General features: G+C 33.9%; 1 protein-coding gene across 1 annotated transcript in view; it reads right to left on the reverse strand.

Annotated features, from left to right (window-relative positions):
• Positions 1-635: 635 nt before the first annotated feature.
• Positions 636-21,567, reverse strand: part of LOC117100152 (fibrillin-2-like) — a 28,015-nt gene continuing 7,083 nt past the window's right edge. The window contains exons 3-19 of the mRNA XM_033239725.1: positions 19,470-19,595; positions 18,323-18,451; positions 17,599-17,714; positions 16,750-16,990; positions 15,475-15,624; positions 14,975-15,106; positions 13,843-13,977; positions 13,148-13,279; positions 12,447-12,581; positions 10,808-10,939; positions 9,306-9,437; positions 8,104-9,056; positions 7,167-7,269; positions 5,766-5,969; positions 5,064-5,129; positions 3,900-4,427; positions 636-763 (exon numbers count right to left, since the gene is read on the reverse strand). Coding sequence (XP_033095616.1) covers positions 636-763; positions 3,900-4,427; positions 5,064-5,129; positions 5,766-5,969; positions 7,167-7,269; positions 8,104-9,056; positions 9,306-9,437; positions 10,808-10,939; positions 12,447-12,581; positions 13,148-13,279; positions 13,843-13,977; positions 14,975-15,106; positions 15,475-15,624; positions 16,750-16,990; positions 17,599-17,714; positions 18,323-18,451; positions 19,470-19,595 — 3,542 coding nt within the window. The remainder of the gene's footprint in view (positions 764-3,899; positions 4,428-5,063; positions 5,130-5,765; positions 5,970-7,166; positions 7,270-8,103; positions 9,057-9,305; positions 9,438-10,807; positions 10,940-12,446; positions 12,582-13,147; positions 13,280-13,842; positions 13,978-14,974; positions 15,107-15,474; positions 15,625-16,749; positions 16,991-17,598; positions 17,715-18,322; positions 18,452-19,469; positions 19,596-21,567) is intronic.

Genomic DNA, 21,567 nt, shown 5'->3' on the forward strand with positions numbered 1-21,567 from the left:
GTGTTATATATATATATATATAATTGGTGTGCTAGGTAGCACAATAAACAGAATAAAAACAAATAGATAAATAATAATAAACAGTGCTCAAATTAGGAACAAGATTTTTTAATTATATTAAACATAGCCCTTTAACGAGAAGTTCCATTTAGTGAGTTATATAAAAAAAAGTGTATATGGCGGAATTTGAACCTTCAACCTCTCTCTATTAGGGCTAGTGTCATAGTTATGAGACCATGGAGACCTATAAGATATACGTGCAGATGTAACCCCAGGCAATTTCTCTCATACAAATGACGTGGCTGCAGCAGCCTATAGCTGTTGTAGCCTTTCTATAGCTGGTATTGTAAGTCGTATCAGTCATAGTTCATCAACACAAGTTTCTTATTAGTTGTATGATAAAAAAAAAATCTCTGCTGGGAATTGAATCGGCAAACTCTCGCTAATTTGGCGAGCATCATACCTTTAGACCAGAGGCCTGTATGATATTAATACGGATCTGAGACCACTAGTTTTCCCCTTTATTCAACATGAGGGCTCAATAATGGCGCTCACTTTACTTTAAATTAATTAATAGCACTGTTTATAGGTAGCAGTTTGTAAGCAATTGGAAATAAGTAAGTATTTTTTTAAGTTTACTTACCGCAACCTGCTTCACTTGTTTCATCATAACCATTACTACAATGCTTCTTTAGATCACACAAATATATAGATTTGATGCATTCCAAAGTACCAACACATAATTGCAAACCATCACTGCAACCTGTATAATTAAGTAATGTTATTAGGAAGATATTCTAGAAATTAACGATATCAATTTGTTATTATATTAGTTTTCATTACACTGCATGAAAATAAATAGCGGTAACTTACTTGTTACAATACCTCTTTCAAACACTATAATGTATGTATACCTACAAAGTAGTCCCATTTACTAGTATGGAACCACATCAACTGACGGACTCAAAGTTTATGTGTGATAATTTGAAATTATTTTAAAACATGTCTGTCCTTTCATGATGACGTATGAGGTCCGTGTGGATTGGAGTGTTGTTCTCGTCAAGGTCTCGGGATCTCGTTGTCTCTATGTCAAGCCTATCTTTGTTGTCGATAGTTTATATTTTCTGTTTATTAAATTTCTGTTTATTTATTTACTTTGTATTCATAAGATTCGCATAAGATCGCACTTAAGCTCCATGCAATGATAATGCTAAACAAACATATAGAAAAGTATAATAATATTTGGACATATAGAACCGAATGCATCTGAATGTGTATAAATATTTCTTATTATAGAATAATATTAAAACATTGAATAACTCGCTTATTAAGTGAATATGTGCTATACTTGGCGAACTTCTTCAATAAAGTTCTAAGGAAGTTGACGTTGTTTAAGTCCTACGGAAATATGGAAGTTAGATATTGTTTTAGTTTTTATTTTATTGACAACAGGTTTATTGCTGGGGATTTAATAAAATTGTTAAAGTTTAGCACCCAAAAACTGAATATTGTGTTGAAAATGAAGACAGTGTTTTTTTCAAAGTGATATATGTATTTTGTTAGAAGTTTGTATAATTATTAAGGCATTTAGGCTAGGCAAATCTAGCTCGAAAAAGAGCCAAAAGTCAAACAAATTGCAAACAAAGGTTTTTCTTTTTTAATCAAGTGCATATGATGAGGGGATGAAATTCCACAAATCACACCTTGGTCACACCTCGGGAACATATGCAAATTAGCTAAAATATGCAAATTAGGTTGAAAAATATAGGGGTATTATATCTTGGCAACGGCTGGTCGCAAGGAGTTGGTTTCTTTTTCAAATTATTCAGAACATGCATGTTTCTATTTGTTCTAATGGGACATTTGCCCAAAAAATGAACGAAAACACTACAATTGACCTCTGACCTTATATTCACTGAATTTGCATACCTCTGCAACTAATGTATATAGAATCATAATTTAGGTCTTAAATTATTCAAATACATGATTTTTTCCAATATATTAATCAAAGGGATGAAAATCTATAATCACACCATGGTCAAATGTACTGTTCATATGCAAATTAGCTAAAAAATATGCAAATTAGAAAAAAAAGTAAAGGGTTCCCATATCTTGGCAATGGCTAGTCATGAAAGTGAGTTGCTTTCTTTTTAAGATTGTGCAAAACATGCATGTTTCTATTTGCTGTAATGGAACATTATTATTATTGACTGCAACGAAAAATATTTTTTTAATGAGCTAAAATGGCTTGAATAGACCTATCTTGCTGGAGGTCATGCAACAGTGTTTTGCTATTGTTTTGCCCTTCAATATAGATTTAAAAATGGGCTTTGTTGTACTTTTGTGTATTTTCTACATTTTAGGTATAAACACATTATCGGTCGAAAAAAAAAACCTATTGACCTAAACAATTTTTTTGGATTATCCCCAAATGTGACCAACAATTTTTTTTGGCCTTAATTTTTAGGAGAGAATCTGTTATTCAGATTAAATGGATTTAATTCAGATTTATTAAATGGTTGTGAAAAGTTGGGAGTTGGTACGTTTTTTGAATTGTCGTCAACTGCATTTACTATAGGGACATTTACTAAAATAAAAAAATTACCGAAAGTTAAAAGTTAAGTGGGGAGAACAAAGTTTTAGTGTAAGAGTAATATCCGGTTGAAGTTGCAGATTCTCAAAACAATTAACCAATTTAAATAAAGGCCGGAAAAACATTGGCTAAATTACCACCAGAAGTTTAAACAGTATTTAAAAGACTTCTGACAAAGTGTTGAATAAGCATTAATGCTTTAGCTTCAAGATCAATGCAGATTACACAAATCAATCGTGATGTTGGTAGTCTATGAGTGAGATACTTACCTGGATAACCGACTAATTGCCATTGTTCCCAAAACGGAACACCCCTTCGAAAATAATGGAACAGTCCGACCCAAGGCGCCACGTGCGAACCGTCTCCCTAACAAACGTCCTCATTCCCTTTTCGACGTTTTCGCCCGCATTCCGGCGAAAACCTCCCGAGCCACCCGGCCCACCTGCTCCGAAATCAACGAAACCAACGCCGGATCCAGCGGAGGGGAAGGACCCGCCGAATGCGAAGCCAACGAAACCTCCAGCGGTGGAGGCGAGTCATCCGGCGCCGCAACAACCCCCGACGCAGCCGGCAGCGAACCCTGAGATCGAGTGGCAGCCTGAGCTGCCCAATCTAGAGCCGCCGCAAACTTAGTCGGGGGCCAGCGCGCACAAATCTCGCAAGGCTCAGCCTTGCTACACGAGCGACACAAAGGGCACTCCGAGTGCCGGTCGAGCTTAACACTCGGTTTAGGGCCCCCACACGCCGAGCACAAAGACTTGCGAGCGGACATGTCGATCGAGACTACAATAAACAAAGGATATCTTGCAAGTTGAAAATAAATCCACAAAAGAAGATAGCTTGAAAGGACTGCAAGTAATTTCAAAGGCTGGGTGTATCCAACTTCGAACAACGTCGAAAAGGAAATGAGGACGTTTGTTAGGGAGACGGTTCGCACGTGGCGCCTTGGGTCGGACTGTTCCATTATTTTCGAAGGGGTGTTCCGTTTTGGGAACAATGGCAATTAGTCGGTTATCCAGGTAAGTATTCACGAAATAGACTAATGTAATTAACATGTAAACAAATTTTGCGTGAATGTTGCCCAAAGTCAAAGTCAACTATTGGATTTCCGGGTGCTATCCTATCGGTTGTTTTTTTTTCAATAGACATTTTCATGGTTTATTAAAACGACTACCGTTTTAGGTCCTTAATGCTAAATTCTCTGGAGTAAACCAGCTTTCCATCATACTGCATAATTTATATTTTTGTTTTCACAATATGAAAAAAAAAACATAAGCTGTTGTTAATTTATAGAATGCATACATACCCGGTGATGTTTGTAATATAGTGGTAGATGACTGAGTCGCTGGATTGGATGTAAATGCAGAAGTTGAATCACTTTTAGTTGTGGTGGTTGTCTTTGGTTCCACACTCCGAGATGTAGTTTGGTCAACCGTTGTCATGTCTTTCGTTGCCAATTCTTTACTTGTTATATCGAGCACAGTTTGCAATTCTGTCGTTGATTTTTCAGTAATAGCATCAGTTCGCTCAGCTTCACTTGTTACTTCATCAGTTGTGATAGCTGTTGATGTTAAATCGTCTACTGTTGTAGAATCATCTACTGTTGTCAACGGTATCGTTGTTAAATCAAATGGTTTAGTGAGGTCAGTGTCAGTTATTTCATTGGTTGTGATAGCAATGGATGTTACCTCCCCTAATGTTGTCAAATGATATACTGTTCTCGATGGTATGGTTGTTGCATCAACAAATGTAGTTTGCTCAGCTTCACTTGTTACTTCATCAGCTGTGATATCTATTGAGGTTACCTCCTCTACTGTAGTCAAATCACCAACCGCTGTCAATGGTATTGTTGTTATATCAATTAGTGTTGTTAGCTCAACTTCACTCGTCAACTCATTAGTTGTGATATCTATTGATGCTTGCTCCTCTACCGTTGTCAAATCATCTACTGTCGTCGATGGTATCGTTGATGCATCAAGCAAGGTAGTTTGATCAGCATCCCTCGTTACTTCAGCGGTTGTGATAGCAATGGATGTTACCTCCTCTAATGTTGTCAAATCATCTACCGTTGTCGACGGTATGGTTGTTGCATCAACAAATGTAGTTCGCTCAGCTTCACTTGTTACTTCATCAGCTGTGATATCTAATGAGGTTACCTCCTCTACTGTTGTCAAATCCCCAACCCCTGTCGATGGTATTGTTGTTATATCAATTAGTGTTGTTAGCTCAACTTCACTCGTTAACTTATTAGTTGTGATATCTATTGATGTTTGCTCCTCTACCGTTGTCAAATCATCTACTGTTGTCGAAGGTATCGTTGATGCATCAAGCAAGGTAGTTTGATCAACATCACCCGTTACTTCAGCGGTTGTGATAGCAATGGATGTTACCTCCTCTAATGTTGTCAAATCATCTACTGTTGTCAACGGTATGGTTGTTGCATCAACAAATATAGTTCGCTCAGCTTCACTTGTTACTTCAACAGCTGTGATATCTAATGAGGTTACCTCCTCTACTGTTGTCAAATCACCAACCGCTGTCAATGGTATTGTTGTTATATCAATTAGTGTTGTTAGCTCAACTTCACTCGTTAACTCATTAGTTGTGATATCTATTGATGTAAGCTCCTCTACCGTTGCGAAATCATCTACTGTCGTTGATGGTATCGTTGATGAATCAAGCAAGGTAGTTTGATCAGCATCACTCGTTACATCAGCATTTGTGATAGCAATGGATGTTACCTCCTCTAATGTTGTCAAATCATCTACTATTGTCGACGGTATGGTTGTTGCATCAACAAATGTAGTTCGCTCAGCTTCACTTGTTACTTCATCAGCTGTGATATCTATTGAGGTTACCTCCTCTACTGTTGTCAAATCACCAACCGCGGTCGATGGTATTGTTGTTATATTAATTAGTGTTGTTAGCTCAACTTCACTCGTTAACTCATTAGTTGTGATATCTATTGAAGTTTGCTCCTCTACCATTGTCAAATCATCTACTGTTGTTGAAGGTATCATTGATGCATCAAGCAAGGTAGTTTGATGAGCATCACTCGTTACTTCAGCGGTTGTGATAGCAATGGATATTACCTCCTCTAATGTTGTCAAATCATGTACTGTTGTCGACGGTATGGTTGTTGCATCAACAAATGCAGTCCGCTCTGCTTCACTTGTTACTTCATCAGCTGTGATATCTAATGAGGTTACCTCCTCTACTGTTGTCAAATCACCAACCGCTGTCGATGGTATTGTTGTTATACCAATTAATGTTGTTAGCTCAATTTCACTCGTTAACTCATTAGTTGTTCTATCTATTGATGTTTGCTCCTCTACCGTTGTCAAATCATCTACTGTCGTAGAAGGTATCGTTGATGCTTCAAGCAAGGTAGTTTGATCAGCATCACTCGTTACTTCAGCGGTTGTGATAGCAATGGATGTTACCTCCTCTAATGCTGTCAAATCATCTACTTTTGTCGACGGTAAGGTTGTTGCATCAACAAATGTATTCCGCTCAGATTCACTTGTTACTTCATTAGCTGTAATATCTAATGAGGTTACCTCCTCTACTGTTGTCAAATCACCAACTGCTGTCGATGGTGTTGTTATATCAATTAGTGTTGTTAGCTCAACTTCACTCGTTAACTCATTAGTTGTGATATCTATTGATGTTAGCTCCTCTACCGTTGTCAAATCATCTACTGTCGTCGATGGTATCCTTGATGCATCAAGCAAGGTAGTTTGATCAGCATCACTCGTTACATCAGCATTTGTGATAGCAATGGATGTTACCTCCTCTAATGTTGTCAAATCATCTACTGTTGTCAACGGTATGGTTGTTGCATCAACAAATGTAGTTCGCTCAGCTTCACTTGTTACTTCATCAGCTGTTAAATCTAATGATGTTACCTCCTCTACTGTTGTCAAATCACCAACCGCTGTCGATGGTATTGTTGTTATATTAATTAGTGTTGTTAGCTCAACTTCACTCGTTAACTCATTAGTTGTGATATCTATTGATGTTTGCTCCTCTACTGTTGTCAAATCATCTACTGTCATCGAAGGTATCGTTGATGCATCAAGCAAGGTAGTTTGATCAGCATCACTTGTTACATCAGCGGTTGTGATAGCAATGGACGTTACCTTCTCTAATGTTGTCAAATCATGTACTGTTGTCGACGGTATGGTTGTTGCATCAACAAATGTAGTTCGCTCAGCTTCACTTGTTACTTCATCAGCTGTGATATCTAATGAGGTTACCTCCTCTACTGTTGTCAAATCACCAACCGCTGTCGATGGTATTGTTGTTATATCAATTAGTGTTGTTAGCTCAACTTCACTCGTTAACTCATTAGTTGTGATATCTATTGATGTTTGCTCCTCTACCGTTGTCAAATCATCTACTGTCGTTGAAGGTATCATTGATGCATCAAGCAATGTAGTTTGATGAGCATCACTCGTTACTTCAGCGGTTGTGATAGCAATGGATGTTACCTCATCTAATGTTGTCAAATCATGTACTGTTGTCGACGGTATGGTTGTTGCATCAACAAATGTAGTCCGCTCAGCTTCACTTGTTACTTCATCAGCTGTGATATCTAATGAGGTTACCTCCTCTACTGTTGTCAAATCACCAACCGCGGTCGATGGTGTTGTTATACCAATTAATGTTGTTAGCTCAACTTCACTCGTTAACTCATTAGTTGTGATATCTATTGATGTTAGCTCCTCTACCGTTGTCAAATCATCTACTGTCGTCGATGGTATCGTTGACGTATCAAGCAAGGTAGTTTGATCAGCATCACTCGTTACTTCAGCGGTTGTGATAGCAATGGATGTTACCTCCTCTAATATTGTCAAATCATCTACTGTTGTCGTCGGTATGGTTGTTGCATCAACAAATGTAGTTCGCTCAGATTCACTTGTTACTTCATCAGCTGTGATATCTAATGAGGTTACCTCCTCTACTATTGTCAAATCCCCAACCGCTGTCGATGGTGTTGTTATACCAATTAATGTTGTTAGCTCAACTTCACTCGTTAACTCATTAGTTGTGATATCTATTGATGTTAGCTCCTCTACAATTGTCAAATCATCTACTGTCGTCGATGGTATCGTTGACGTATCAAGCAAGGTAGTTTGATCAACATCACTTGTTACTTCAGCGGTTGTGATAGCAATGGATGTTACCTCCTCTAATATTGTCAAATCATCTACTGTTGTCGACGGTATGGTTGTTGCATCAACAAATGTAGTTCGCTCAGATTCACTTGTTACTTCATCAGCTGTAATATCTATAGAGGTTACCTCCTCTACTGTTGTCAAATCACCAACCGCTGTCGATGGTATTGTTGTTATATTAATTAGTGTTGTTAGCTCAACTTCACTCGTTAACTCATTAGTTGTGATATCTATTGATGTGTGCTCCTCTACTGTTGTCAAATCATCTACTGTCATCGAAGGTATCGTTGATGCATCAAGCAAGGTAGTTTGATCAGCATCACTCGTTACATCAGCGGTTGTGATAGCAATGGACGTTACCTTCTCTAATGTTGTCAAATCATGTACTGTTGTCGACGGTATGGTTGTTGCATCAACAAATGTAGTTCGCTCAGCTTCACTTGTTACTTCATCAGCTGTGATATCTAATGAGGTTACCTCCTCTACTGTTGTCAAATCACCAACCGCTGTCGATGGTATTGTTGTTATATCAATTAGTGTTGTTGGCTCAACTTCACTTGTTAACTCATTAGTTGTGATATCTATTGATGTTAGCTCCTCTACCGTTGTCAAATCATCTACTGTCGTCGATGGTATCGTTGATGCATCAAGCAAGGTAGTTTGAGCAGCATCACTCGTTACATCAGCGTTTGTGATAGCAATGGATGTTACCTCCTTTAATGTTGTCAAATCATCTACTGTTGTCGACGGTATGGTTGTTGCATCAATAAATGTAGTTCGCTCAGCTTCACTTGTTACTTCATCGGTTGTGATAGCTATTGATGTTAAATGGTCTACTGTTGTCAAATCATCTACTGTTGTCGATGGTATCGTTGTTAAATCAAATGTTTTAGTTAGGTCAGTGTCACTTGTTATTTCATTGGTTGTGATAGCAATGGATGTTACCTCCTCTAATGTTGTCAAATCATCTACTGTTGTCAACGGTATGGTCGTTGCATCAACAAATGTAGTTCGCTCAGCTTCACTTGTTACTTCATCAGCTGTGATATCTATTGAGGTTACCTCCTCTACTGTTGTCAAACCACCAACCCTTGTCGATGGTATTGTTGTTATATCAATTAGTGTTGCTAGCTCAACTTCACTTGTTAACTCATTAGTTGTTATATCTACTGATGTCAGCTCCTCTACCATTGTCAAATCGTCTTCTCTTGTCGATGGTATCGTTGATGAGTCAACAAATGTAGTTTGCTCATCCTCAGTCGTTACTTCATCGGTTGTTATAGCTATTATGCATAGTAGTAATATAATAATAATAATAATAATAGTAGTAGTACTAATAATAATAATAATAACAATAATAATAATAAATATTAATGATAATAATGTTAATACTAATAAGAATAATGGTAATAATAATAATGATAATAATAATAGTAATAATAATGATAGTGATAATGACAAATTATAATTATTTATCATTGACAGTGGTTTTTCGAAATTTGGTTGAAAAGTTGGTGTATTAAGTTACATACCTGTACAGTTGCCGGCTGCAGTTGTATTCACGTATCCAACTTCACAATTACAATGAAAGCTGCCATCTTCATTTACACAGTCTTTTTCATGGAGTTCTTTATCACATGGGTCATCTTTACACTCGTCATAATCTATATATTTGAAATCAATAACAAAAATACAAATCTACATGTCTATTTAATGTATAAAAGCACTAAAGCTTATAATAATTTAATAATAATATTGCATTTGACACTTACCAAATTAACAAATAACGATACAGCTGATATTATCGTTTGAATTATTATATAGGCTTTACAGCAAAAAGGATCCTGTTGCTAACAACCTCAAGCAATTAAACTATTTTTTATTTTTGAAACATATTGAAGCTCAGCATGCATGCATAATAATAATAATAGTAGTAGTAGTAGTAATAATAATAATAATAACAATAATAAATATTAATTATAATAATGTTAATAATAATAATGGTAATAATAATAATGATAATTATAATAGTAATAATAATGATAATGATAATGACAAATTATAATTATTTATCATAATAATATTAAAAATAATAAGTCGATTGAATATTCAAAAGAAACATTCTGTTTACATGAAGTATAGTGTTGCTTGGTCATTTCATTTATAAATTTGTAATTACTTTCTTTGAAAAGAGGCGACAATGCAGACTCATGTATTACTACAGTATGTAGTCTCTTTAAACAGTTGTTTCACCGGTTGTGGAAGTGGCTTGGTGCAGCGGGAACGGTTTGTTTTCCCAACCTCTAGGGGGGGGTTCGAATCCCTCGCTGTTCATTTCGCTTGTGTCTTTGAGCATGACACTTTATTTGCATTGCTTCCCTCCGCCCTGCTCCTGCGCTGATTACCAGCAGCAACACCTAACATGTGGACCCAATGACCAGGCAAAAGAACTGCGCTTTCTAACAGCAAGGAAAGAGGCACATTATAAATGCCTGTACCAGTACCAGACCGAGTGATTGTTAATCAATATTAAACATTATTATTTATTATCAATATCTCTATCATCATCACTAACACCATCATCATCGTTATATTTAATGATAAGTAATTTATTATATAAACAAATAATAAATAATAATTACAATGCTTATATATGAATATATAGTTATAATCATATTAAAAGCTCCTATTTCAGTTTGTTCATTTCATTTTTGATGTTGTAGTTACTGTTTTTACAAAGAGGCGACAGTGAGAGACTCACCATCAGTAGCTTTAATTTAGTTATCTTATAGTTCAAGAGTAATTAGAGATTTGAATTGTTCACAGTTTGTAATTCATAAGAAACTAATACCTATTAATTAGAATAGCTAATGTGTCATGGAAGTGATCATTGTCATACACAATTGTCACCAAAATTATGTATAACATTTATTGAAAACCTGTTTTTGTAAGGAACAGTATCTGCTGTCAATAAAGAACTTTTGTCAATTGGCAGTGGTGTTTCAAATTTCGGTTGAAAAGTTGGTGAACATACCTGTACAGTTGCCGGCTGCAGTTGTATTCACGTATCCAACTTCACAATTACAATGAAAGCTGCCCTCTTCATTTACACAGTCTTTTTCATGGAGTTCTTTATCACATGGGTCATCTTTACACTCGTCATAATCTATATATTTGAATTCAATAACAAAAATACAAATCTACATGTCCATTATGTATAAAAGCACTAGAGCTTATGATAATTTAATAATAATATTGCATTTGACATTAACCAAATCAACAAATAACAATACAGCTGATATTATCATTTTAATTATTATATAGGCCGAACTTTACGGTATATGCTCTACAGCAAAAAGAAACCTGTTGCTAATAACCAATTAAACTTTTAAAACATACTGAAGCTCAGCATGCATGCATAGTAATAATAATAATAATAATAATAATAATAATAGTAATAGTAATAATAATGATAATAATAATAATAATAATAATAATAATAATAATAAATATTAATGATAATAATGTTAATAATAATAATAATAATAATAATAATGATAATTATAATAGTAATAATAATAATAATAATAATAATAATAATAATAATAATAATGACAAATGATAATTATTTATCATAATAATATTAAAATAATAAAATATAATAAGTCGATTGAATATTCAGAAGAAACATTCTGTTTATATTATTTACACGAAGTATAGTGTTGTTTGCTCATTTCATTTATAAATTTGTATTTACTTTCTTTGAAAAGGGGCGACAATGACAGACTCATATGTTACTATGTCGTCCCTTCAAACAGTTTCACCGGTTGTGGAAGCGGTTTGGTGCAGCGGGAACGGTTTGTTTTCCCAACCTCGAGGGCAGGGTTCCAATCCCTCGCTGTTCATTACACTTATGTCCTTGAGCATGACACTTTATCTACATTGCTTCCCTCCGCCCTGCTCCTGCGCTGATTACCAGCAGCAACACCTAACATGTGGACCCAATGACCAGGCAAAAGAACTGCACTTTATAACCGCAAGGAAAGAGCCACATTATTATCGAGTGATTGTTAATTAATATTAAACATTATTATTTATCATCAATATTTCCATCATCCTCACTAACACCATCCTAATCAGCGTTATATTTATTTATAAGTAATTTATTATATAACCAAAAAAAAAAAACAATAATTACAATGCTTATATATGAACATATAGTTATAATCATATTAAAAGCTCCTTTTTCAGTTAGTGTCTGTTTATTTCATTTTTGATGTTGTAGTTACTCTCTTTAAAGAGAGGCGACAGTGACAGACTCACCATCAGTAGCTTTGATTTAGTTATCTTGTAATTTCCCATGTTTGTTTACAAATGCTTAAACAAATGTTGAAATTCAAAATATTTTTTTTTTTATTTTTAAAACATATTGAAGCTCAGCATGCAAGTGATTTTTCTTGCAGTATTATTAGTATCACCCCCACCCTTACCCTCAACCTCATGACCTAGCCTCACCCCACCCTCGCCATTGCCATCACTAGGACTATCACTATACTTTTACTAATAGTAAACCCTCTCTCTATAAACCAAACCACCTATCCTATTACACAACTTTTATGATGAAAATCATGCTAGAAATTTGTTTTATTTCAATTACTATTTATTTTACCTACCTTGACAGTTTCCGGTAGTAGTTGTATTAACATATCCATCTTCACACTTACAATAATAACTACCTTCTTCGTTTACACAGTCTTGTTCATGACGTTCTTTATCACACAGAGTTTCATTTTCACACTCGTCATAATCTATATATATTTTTTTTAAATAATATTTAATTTTATGGAAGGCTTAGATAAATGTTTATCTATTTCAGTGGTGAATCTGAATATGATTTTAATTATTTTAATAATTAGTATTCTCAATATAATCGCACTATGTCTCAGTGTAGATTACATTATTTCATATTATTGATGAAACACAAATGCAAACGTGCTATTCAATGCGCTGGGACAGTAATTACGCGCATGTAAGGTATCACAAATATATATTCGTGAATGCAGCTGCATAATGCCACTTTATAAGACTTAATAAGTGAAGGGCTTTGAAAAATCCATTATTACAAAATTGATTTATAAAAACTCCTTACGCCCTTTGATATGTAAGACACTCAGTTCACCCAGTGGAAATTTGAAGTTGTCACAATTGCAATTGTAATTCATTAGAAGCTAATAACTTTAATAACTAATGTGTCGTGGACTCAATCATTACTGTCATGCACAATTTTCGCCAAATAAAAATAACAGTTGTCGAAAACTTTTTCTAGAGGGACAGCAAATTTCAGTCAAAAAATTAGTGTAGTAAAGTTACATACCTATGCAGTTGCCGGTAGTAGTTGTGTTCACGTATCCAAATTCACAAGTACAATAATAACTGCCTTCTTCATTTACACAGTCTTGTTCATGTCGATCTTTATCACACGGGTCACCTTTACACTCATCAATATCTATACGTTTGAAATCAATAACAAAAAATTATTATTGCACAAATCAGGGCATATCTTATAGATCTAAAATAATGTAAAATCACATACTGTACAGTGGTACATCATTGTTGCGATTTCAGACTCGTTAAGAGAAATTAAAAATACATATTTTACTGGCATTTGAATCAACACAACACCAAGTACTGTTATAGAGTTTGCGTTGTATGTGAATGGTCTCGGGTTTGAACTCGGTGGATTTTTATTAGATTCCCTTTTCTTTACATTCACATGACATTATTTGGATGCTGTTTTTAGGGGCTTTCACATATTATATCTATCCATCTTTCCAAAAATACACCTTTGATCTTTTATCGAAGTAAGGGTTTCACCCCCACCCTTACCCTCAACCTCATGACCTAACCTCACCCCGCCCTCGCCATTACCATCACTACGACTATCACTACACTTTTACTAATAGTAAACCTTCTCTCTATAAACCAAACCACTTATCCTATTACACAACATTTATGATGAAAATCATGCTAGAAATTTGTTTTATTTTAATTACTATTTATTTTACCTACCTTCACAGTTTCCGGTAGTAGTTGTATTAACGTATCCATCTTCACACTTACAATAATAACTACCTTCTTCGTTTACACAGTCTTGTTCATGACGTTCTTTATCACACAGAGTTTCATTTTCACACTCGTCATAATCTATATATATTTTTTTTAAATAATATTTAATTTTATGGAAGGCTTAGATAAATGTTTATCTATTTCAGTGGTGAATCTGAATATGATTTTAATTATTTTAATAATTAGTATTCTCAATATGTGGCAAAGACAAGCCAAACCAGTCACTCGTCGCAAATCATGTTTCAGAGAAAATGGCCAAATCATGCTGGAATGTCAAATTTTTTTTTTAATTTATTTTATTGCACTAAACTAACCTTTATATACCTACACATCATAACAAAATTATGTTATTTTCCCAATGTGCAATGTTAAAACAACATTTTTAAGGCTTTGATGATAATTTCTGCATGAGAAATGCCTGAAATCATAAACTTTGAAGGCTGATTTCTCATATATAGTTCTTTAAACAGCTGTGTGTTTAAACACTTGTAACTTCATAAGGAAATGTCTGATTTGAATGGTTTTTTTACCATTTTATAGCTAATATTTTACTCTCTAACATTGTATTAATAACTCAAAATCAATTTTTGCGACGAGTGACTGGTTTGGCTTGTCTTTGCCACATATAATCGCAATATGTCTCAGAGTAGATTACATTATTTCATATTATTGAAGAAACACAAATTCAAACGTGCTATTCAATGCGCTAGGACTGTAATTACGCGCATGTAAGGTATCACAAATATATATATTTGTGAATGCAGCTGCATAATGCCACTTTATAGGACTTAATCAGTGAAGGGCTTTGAAAAATCCATTATTACAAAATTGATTTATAAAAACTCCTTACGCCCTTTGATATGTAAGACACTCAGTTCACCCAGTGGAAATTTGAAGTTGTCACAATTGCAATTGTAATTCATTAGAAGCTAATAACTTTAATATCTAATGTGTCGTGGACTCGATCATTACTGTCATGCACAATTTTCGCCAAATAAAAATAACAGTTGTCAAAAACTTTTTCTAGAGGGACAGCGAATTTCGGTCAAAAAATTAGTGTAGTAAAGTTACATACCTATGCAGTTGCCGGTAGTAGTTGCGTTCACGTATCCAAATTCACAAGTACAATAATAACTGCCTTCTTCATTTACACAGTCTTGTTCATGTCGATCTTTATCACACGGGTCATCTTTACACTCATCAATATCTATACGTTTGAAATCAATAACAAAAAATTCAAATCTACATGATTGATATATACATATTAATATTGCACAAATCAGGGCATATCATATAGATCTAGAATAATGTAAAATCACATACTGTACAGTGGTACATCATTGTTGCGATTTCAGACTCGTTAAGAGAAATTAAAGAATTCACATTTTACTGGCATTTGAATCAACACAACACCAAGTACTGTTATAGAATTTGCGTTGTATGTGAATGGTCTCGGGTTTGAACCCGGTGGATTTTTTTTAGATTCCCTTTCCTTTACGTTCTTATGACATTATTTGGATGCTGTTTTTAGGGGTTTTCACATGTCTATCCATCTTTTAAAAACATATATCTTACCAATACATATGCTAATGCCATTTGTCTGAGACGCATTGTACCCGCTCATGCAATCTGAACAGGCGTAGCTGTTATCTGTTTTGTTGAAATTGCAATTACGAAATTTTCTATCATAGCAATCATGCAAATCTTCTTTACATGGATTTATAACTGAAATATGAATTCAAAATTGTTATAAAACATAGGGTCAACTAAAAAAGCAATTACAGTTCATGCACACACCATAAACCTACACAGTGAACTGTTACTAGCAGTTAGCGAAATAGCATATAAAATTTAAATGTAAAATGCAGTCACACTTGAGGCAATTATTATTATTATTATTATTATTATTATTATTATTATTATTATTATTATTATTATTATTATTATTATCTTTATTATTATTATTATAATTATTATTATTATTATTATTATCTTTATTATTATTATTATAATTATTATTATTATGAACCACTTGACAGATGTGTATAAGAGACAGTTATTAATCATTACTATTAATTAACTATTATTTCTATTCATTTTACTATTTTTGCTTTTACATTTAGGGTATCTCGAGAAAAATTTTCTTCAAAACATCTAGAAATTATATAAATCAAATTCAAACTCATTGTCAATTTTTGTATACATGAAACGATATTGTTTTGCTATTATTGATTGATTGATTTGGTTATCCATTTCCGTTTATTCTAACTATATATTTTTGCTATTGATTATTTATTCTACTTGTTATACTGAATTAACTGTATAATAATTGATTTGTTATATTGTTATTACTGATTGATTGATTGATTTGATTTGATTGAATAAATGTTGTTGAAATGAAATGAATGAATGACCTCTTCTAAATTGACACAAAGCATACCCATTTCCTATTCTACAAAGAATAAAATGCATTTTTTTTTTTTTTCAGTTTAAATATTTGAAAATTAGATAATATTACTTTCAAATTCGTTCAAGCATGATTGATATGGTGAATCTACAGGCAGTATTAGATCGCATAAGATAAAGGAAGATATCCAGAAGACTTGAAAATCACGAGTTGACAAATTGGGTATAGACGATAATGAAGATGATGACGGATGATGATGATGACGATAGTAAAGATAATATAATGATGATAATGAAGTTGATGATGATGATAAAAATAATGATAATAATTATCATGATGGTGATGGTGATGATAGTGACGATAATGTGGAGGATGATAATGAAAATCAAATCGGCATATAACCCAAACACTAACATGACATTGTAGAGAAAAAAAAAACGAACCTGGGTCATCGACTAGTAAGCTATTGAGGTCAACGTAGCTGTCGGGTCGTAGAAGATTGCCATTACGTCCTTCCAATTCATCTAAGAACAATTTTCTTGTTTCATTTATCGTGATGTTAGTGTCTGATATTAGATCAATTAGAAAGGTTACGTCTGCTACTGATTCCAAAATGGTGAATGATGAAACATGAACATTTAAGTACTGACTGCTGCTATTACTTCGATTAAAAAGAGCGAGCACCTGTAGAAATAACACAATTACAGAATATTTAGAAAGTCTTTTGTATGATTGAAATATGGATTACAATGTTTATCATGAATATCATTTGTAGAGAGACCACAGGTTTTACTTGTAAGTTTGATACCAAAAAACAATGCCAATGTATTGGTTCATTTTAAGAAATATGTTTGTACACAATTCGACTTTTCACTGTACTAGGCTCGGGTATTACCCTTTAATATGTAATTTCAAAAAGAAAAAAAAAACATAAAAATATATATTGCACATAAGTTTTGCAAAACCTGGAGTTGAATTCAAACAGTGATAAAGATATTAGAAGCATTGTAAACTGAATCTTATTGACATCAACATCTAGAGGTACAGCTCTTGAAATTACTTTGTATAATTGAAATGAGAAAACCAGAAAATATGGTTTTCCTTGGCAATATACCTCGGCTTTCGTAAACTAACAGATAGCTATACACGTTATGCTTCACAACCTACTACACATTTAGCAGGCCAGTGAAGCTGTGCTTATAACATACGGTATTTCATTAATACTATTTGCCTATAACAATTTATACATTTATGCATTTAACAACAAAAAACATAGTCACGGTTAAACTTACGTCTTTTGCAAGGCCCTCTTTCATCATATCTAAATTAAAATTCTGATTTTCAGATTTTTTGATATTTACACCTTTTACATCAGTGAAGTCAACATTCAGTTCTTGAGTAACTGCAACTATAAGTTAAAAAAGAAATTAATGAAATAAAACATTCTACAGGACTTCATGTTATATTTCATTATATTTAACTGGTGGCCTAATGTTAGCATCAGATGATGAAAAGCATACTTTTTAATACATTTATATTTACAAGCAATAAAATAATATTAACACATAGGCTATAACATAACGCGAACCACTTGACTTCAACAGTGCTAGCCAGGGTATTCAACAGTGCTAGCCAGGGTATTCAACAGTGCTAGCCAGGGTATTCAACAGTGCTAGCCAGGGTATCTAAGTACATACGGCGCTAAAGTTCAGTGTGTGGTTCGAGCTCTGGACCCCAAGTTTTAGAGCCTCAATTAAAAACGGTGTGACAAACCGCTGTCTCAGACGATAACGTTTTCGTAATTTTTAAAGATATTTGTTATTACAACTTTCTTTATTATCAGTAACTCGGATAATAATGATGATTTTAATAATAATAATAACAATAATAATAATAATAACAATAATAATAACAATAATAACAAGAATAATAACAAGAATAATAATAATAATAATAATAATAATAATAATAATAATAATAATAATAATAATAATAATAGTAATATTATACCAGCACCTGTACATGGTGAACCTGAATTGCTACGATAGTAACCCGTCTGACAAATACAGTTAAACCCGCCAATCGTGTTCTCGCATTTCTCGAACAGACTTGTATTGCATGGTGTACTAAGGCACTCGTTCACATCTAATGATTTTAAAATACATATCAAATTTTTGTTTCAAAATGGCCTTAAATGATTAAAATAGTTACTAAAAAGAGAACATCGACAAAACTATATCAATTTCATTGAGTTTCAAGTGTTCAGCAAACTCTATACATTATATGTTCACAGCTAGACTTTAAGAACACTGATTAATTTAGTTGAATATTTCTGCCACTCAGGGATATATACCGACAATCATGTGAAATTATTACATTTGGTTTTGTTTCATATTTTGTTCTAATATGTATTTCCTTTGAATTCGATTTTGAGTTTTGTTATTAAACGAGGTAGCCTACAAATCCAGAGGGCTCAAAGGAAGTGGCTATATAACAGGACGTAATATTACAATTTTATATAATAATGTCCTACAAATTTTGTTTAAAGAGAACAAGATAATAACTATCTAAACGCATAGAATTCCCTTTGTGCCACTATGCATAGAATTGCTTCACACCAGTATATAGTTCTCATACATCCAGTAACTGATAGGACCAGTGTCACATTAGATGAGATTTTTTAGAGAATAAAGGATTGTCTAAAATCTTTATTTTGTGAATTTAACAAAAAAATCTGAAAGTTGCAAATAAAGTTGTTGACATGTCATTTTTTTATGGTTTGGTCAAACAAGATTGATTTATTTTTACACGAATGTCGTCTATAAAACAAAACTTATATTGGATAAATTGTTTTAAGTGAATGTTAATTATGCCATTTCTCTATCCATGTTTGAATTCAATAAGTTTTAGTCATATTTTGGACTGGAGAGAAATGTATAATTATAATAATAATGCGTGTAAAGGTAAAAAGTACTAGCCGTCTTAGGTATTCAAATATACGTGTTCAAGTAATAAAAATGACAATGTTGTCATGAATGATACAGTTCTACAAATGATAAGAATAATGAGTAATCGGAAAATCCATTGTTATTCCTTAAAACTGCTAAGAAATGTACGTTTGTCTTACTGTTAAGAGAAATAGTGTAGGTTAATTGAAACTTACCCTCACAATACGTTCCATTACCAACAAAACCTTTGTTACAATTACATTCGTATGAGCCATCAGTGTCACTGCAACTGGCTCTTTGGTCCTCGCAGTTATCCAAGTCGAACTCACACTCATTAATGTCTAATTGTGAATAACAATTTGAAAGGAATAAATAAAAATTGTGTTTATAATTCCCTGTTTGGTTGAATACTTGTGGTAGTTGTATTAGAAATAGTTGTAGTTGTAGCAGTGGCAACAACAACACTAGCAGCAGTAGCAGCAGCAGTAGTAGCAGCAGCAGCAGTAGCAGCAGTAGTAGTAGTAGTAGTAATAGTAGTAGTAGAGGAAGCAGCAGTAGTAGTTGTTTTAGTAGCTAGTAGCATCAGTAGTATTAGTAGTTTGTATGAAATTTTTCATAAACTATGAACAGAGATGAAGGAGGACACATTCTATCACATATCTATGATGATATATTGAACCACAACACTAAGAGGGGGAGGGGGTGCTCGTCGACGACGCAGTGATGCACTTCGACCTCAGTATTAGTAGTAGTAGTAGAAATAGTAGTGGCAGTAGTAGCAGCAACAGTAGTAGTAGTGGTGGTGGTGGTGGTATTAGTAGTAGTGTTTGTGGTAGTGGTAGTGGCAGTACTGGTAATAGTAGCTGTAGTTTTAAATGTAATAATAGTAAAAGCAGCAGTGATATTAATAATGTGGTGGTAGTGGTGTAGTAGTGGTCGATCAGTGAAGTAGAGTGGAGTGGAGTGGAGTGGAGCAGATATATTCGATCCAACTCGGCCACAAGTCAAACTCGGAAACAAGTCAAACTCGGCCACAAGTCAACTCGAGTTGACTGTGGCCGAGTTGACCTGCTTCCGAGCAGATTAGCTTGGTGGTTAAGCAGATGGCGTAGCGTCGTCGTCTAGCACTCACAGAAAGTAGGCTGGATTCGTCGTGCGACGGTCGTACTGAGCGTTGTACGACGCAGCGAGTGGCAATCTTTGGTGCATGTGTTTGTCTAAAAAAGCAGCAGTAGCAGTAGTACGTTATTGGATTTAACACACATAGAACAGAATACATAGCTTACTTGAGAGTACAGTAATGTATAACTTTGCAGCAGCTAATCGGCAAAATTGGCATTTTAACCCTACCAGGAACCCAATTACATGCCTCGGTGGAGAGACTGAGGCTATGTTCCCACACGCGGCGTAAGACTGGCGTGACTTACGCCAGGCGTAAAATGATCCACGGATTAAAATTCCTAAGTGTCCACACAAATGTTGAACTAGTAGTAATATATAGGCCTATTGGGGAATAGTTTTCAGTTTTAAATAATGTACGGGTTCTAAACTGTAGTAAAATTAACAGTGAACACTTTTGAATCTGTGAATTGTTCGAAGTGAACTTATATGATTATTGTACTATTTAAATGAACAATTTTACTTCTGATTTTTCAGCTAGCATCGAACAGTTGTTGGTGTTGCAAGTTTTAGTAGACAGTCTAAATAGGTTAAAATATCTTACAAAACACATTCAACAAACCATATACTGTAATTTATAATTAAGTAAAATCAGTGGTGGCGCCAGGACCTGCCCGACGGAGGGGCTAAAGGCCCCGACCGGGGGGGGGGGCTAGTGGAGCAAATCGAGTCCGACTTCCCATACAAAAATTTTCTATAGAATTCTATAAAAAAAATTCTATAGATTTTCTATATAGTATTCTATAGATTATCTATAGGAAATTTTATATAAGTTCTATAGAATATTTCAAACAAATTCTATAGAAAATATATAAAAATATTCTATACAATCTCTAAAGAATTTCTATACAATTTCTAAAGGATTTCTATACAATTTCTAAAGGATTTCTATACAATTTCTAAAGAAAAGTGGCTTAATTCTCTATAAGAATCTATAGAAATTAACAGCATTTCCATAGAAAACAAAAAGTGTTTCTATAGAGAGTAATGCTGTTATAATGTCTTTGCTATAGAAAACTATTATTTTCTATAGAAATTGACAATACTTCTATAGAAAAGAACAGCATTTCTATAGAAATTATTGCAGATATATAATTTTTTCTATAGAAAACTATGTAAATCTCTATGGAAAAA

This window comes from Anneissia japonica, unplaced genomic scaffold (genome assembly GCF_011630105.1).
Source record: "Anneissia japonica isolate Jap-2015-1 unplaced genomic scaffold, ASM1163010v1 scaffold287961_len116307_cov110, whole genome shotgun sequence".
NCBI classification, from domain to species: domain Eukaryota; kingdom Metazoa; phylum Echinodermata; class Crinoidea; order Comatulida; family Comatulidae; genus Anneissia; species Anneissia japonica.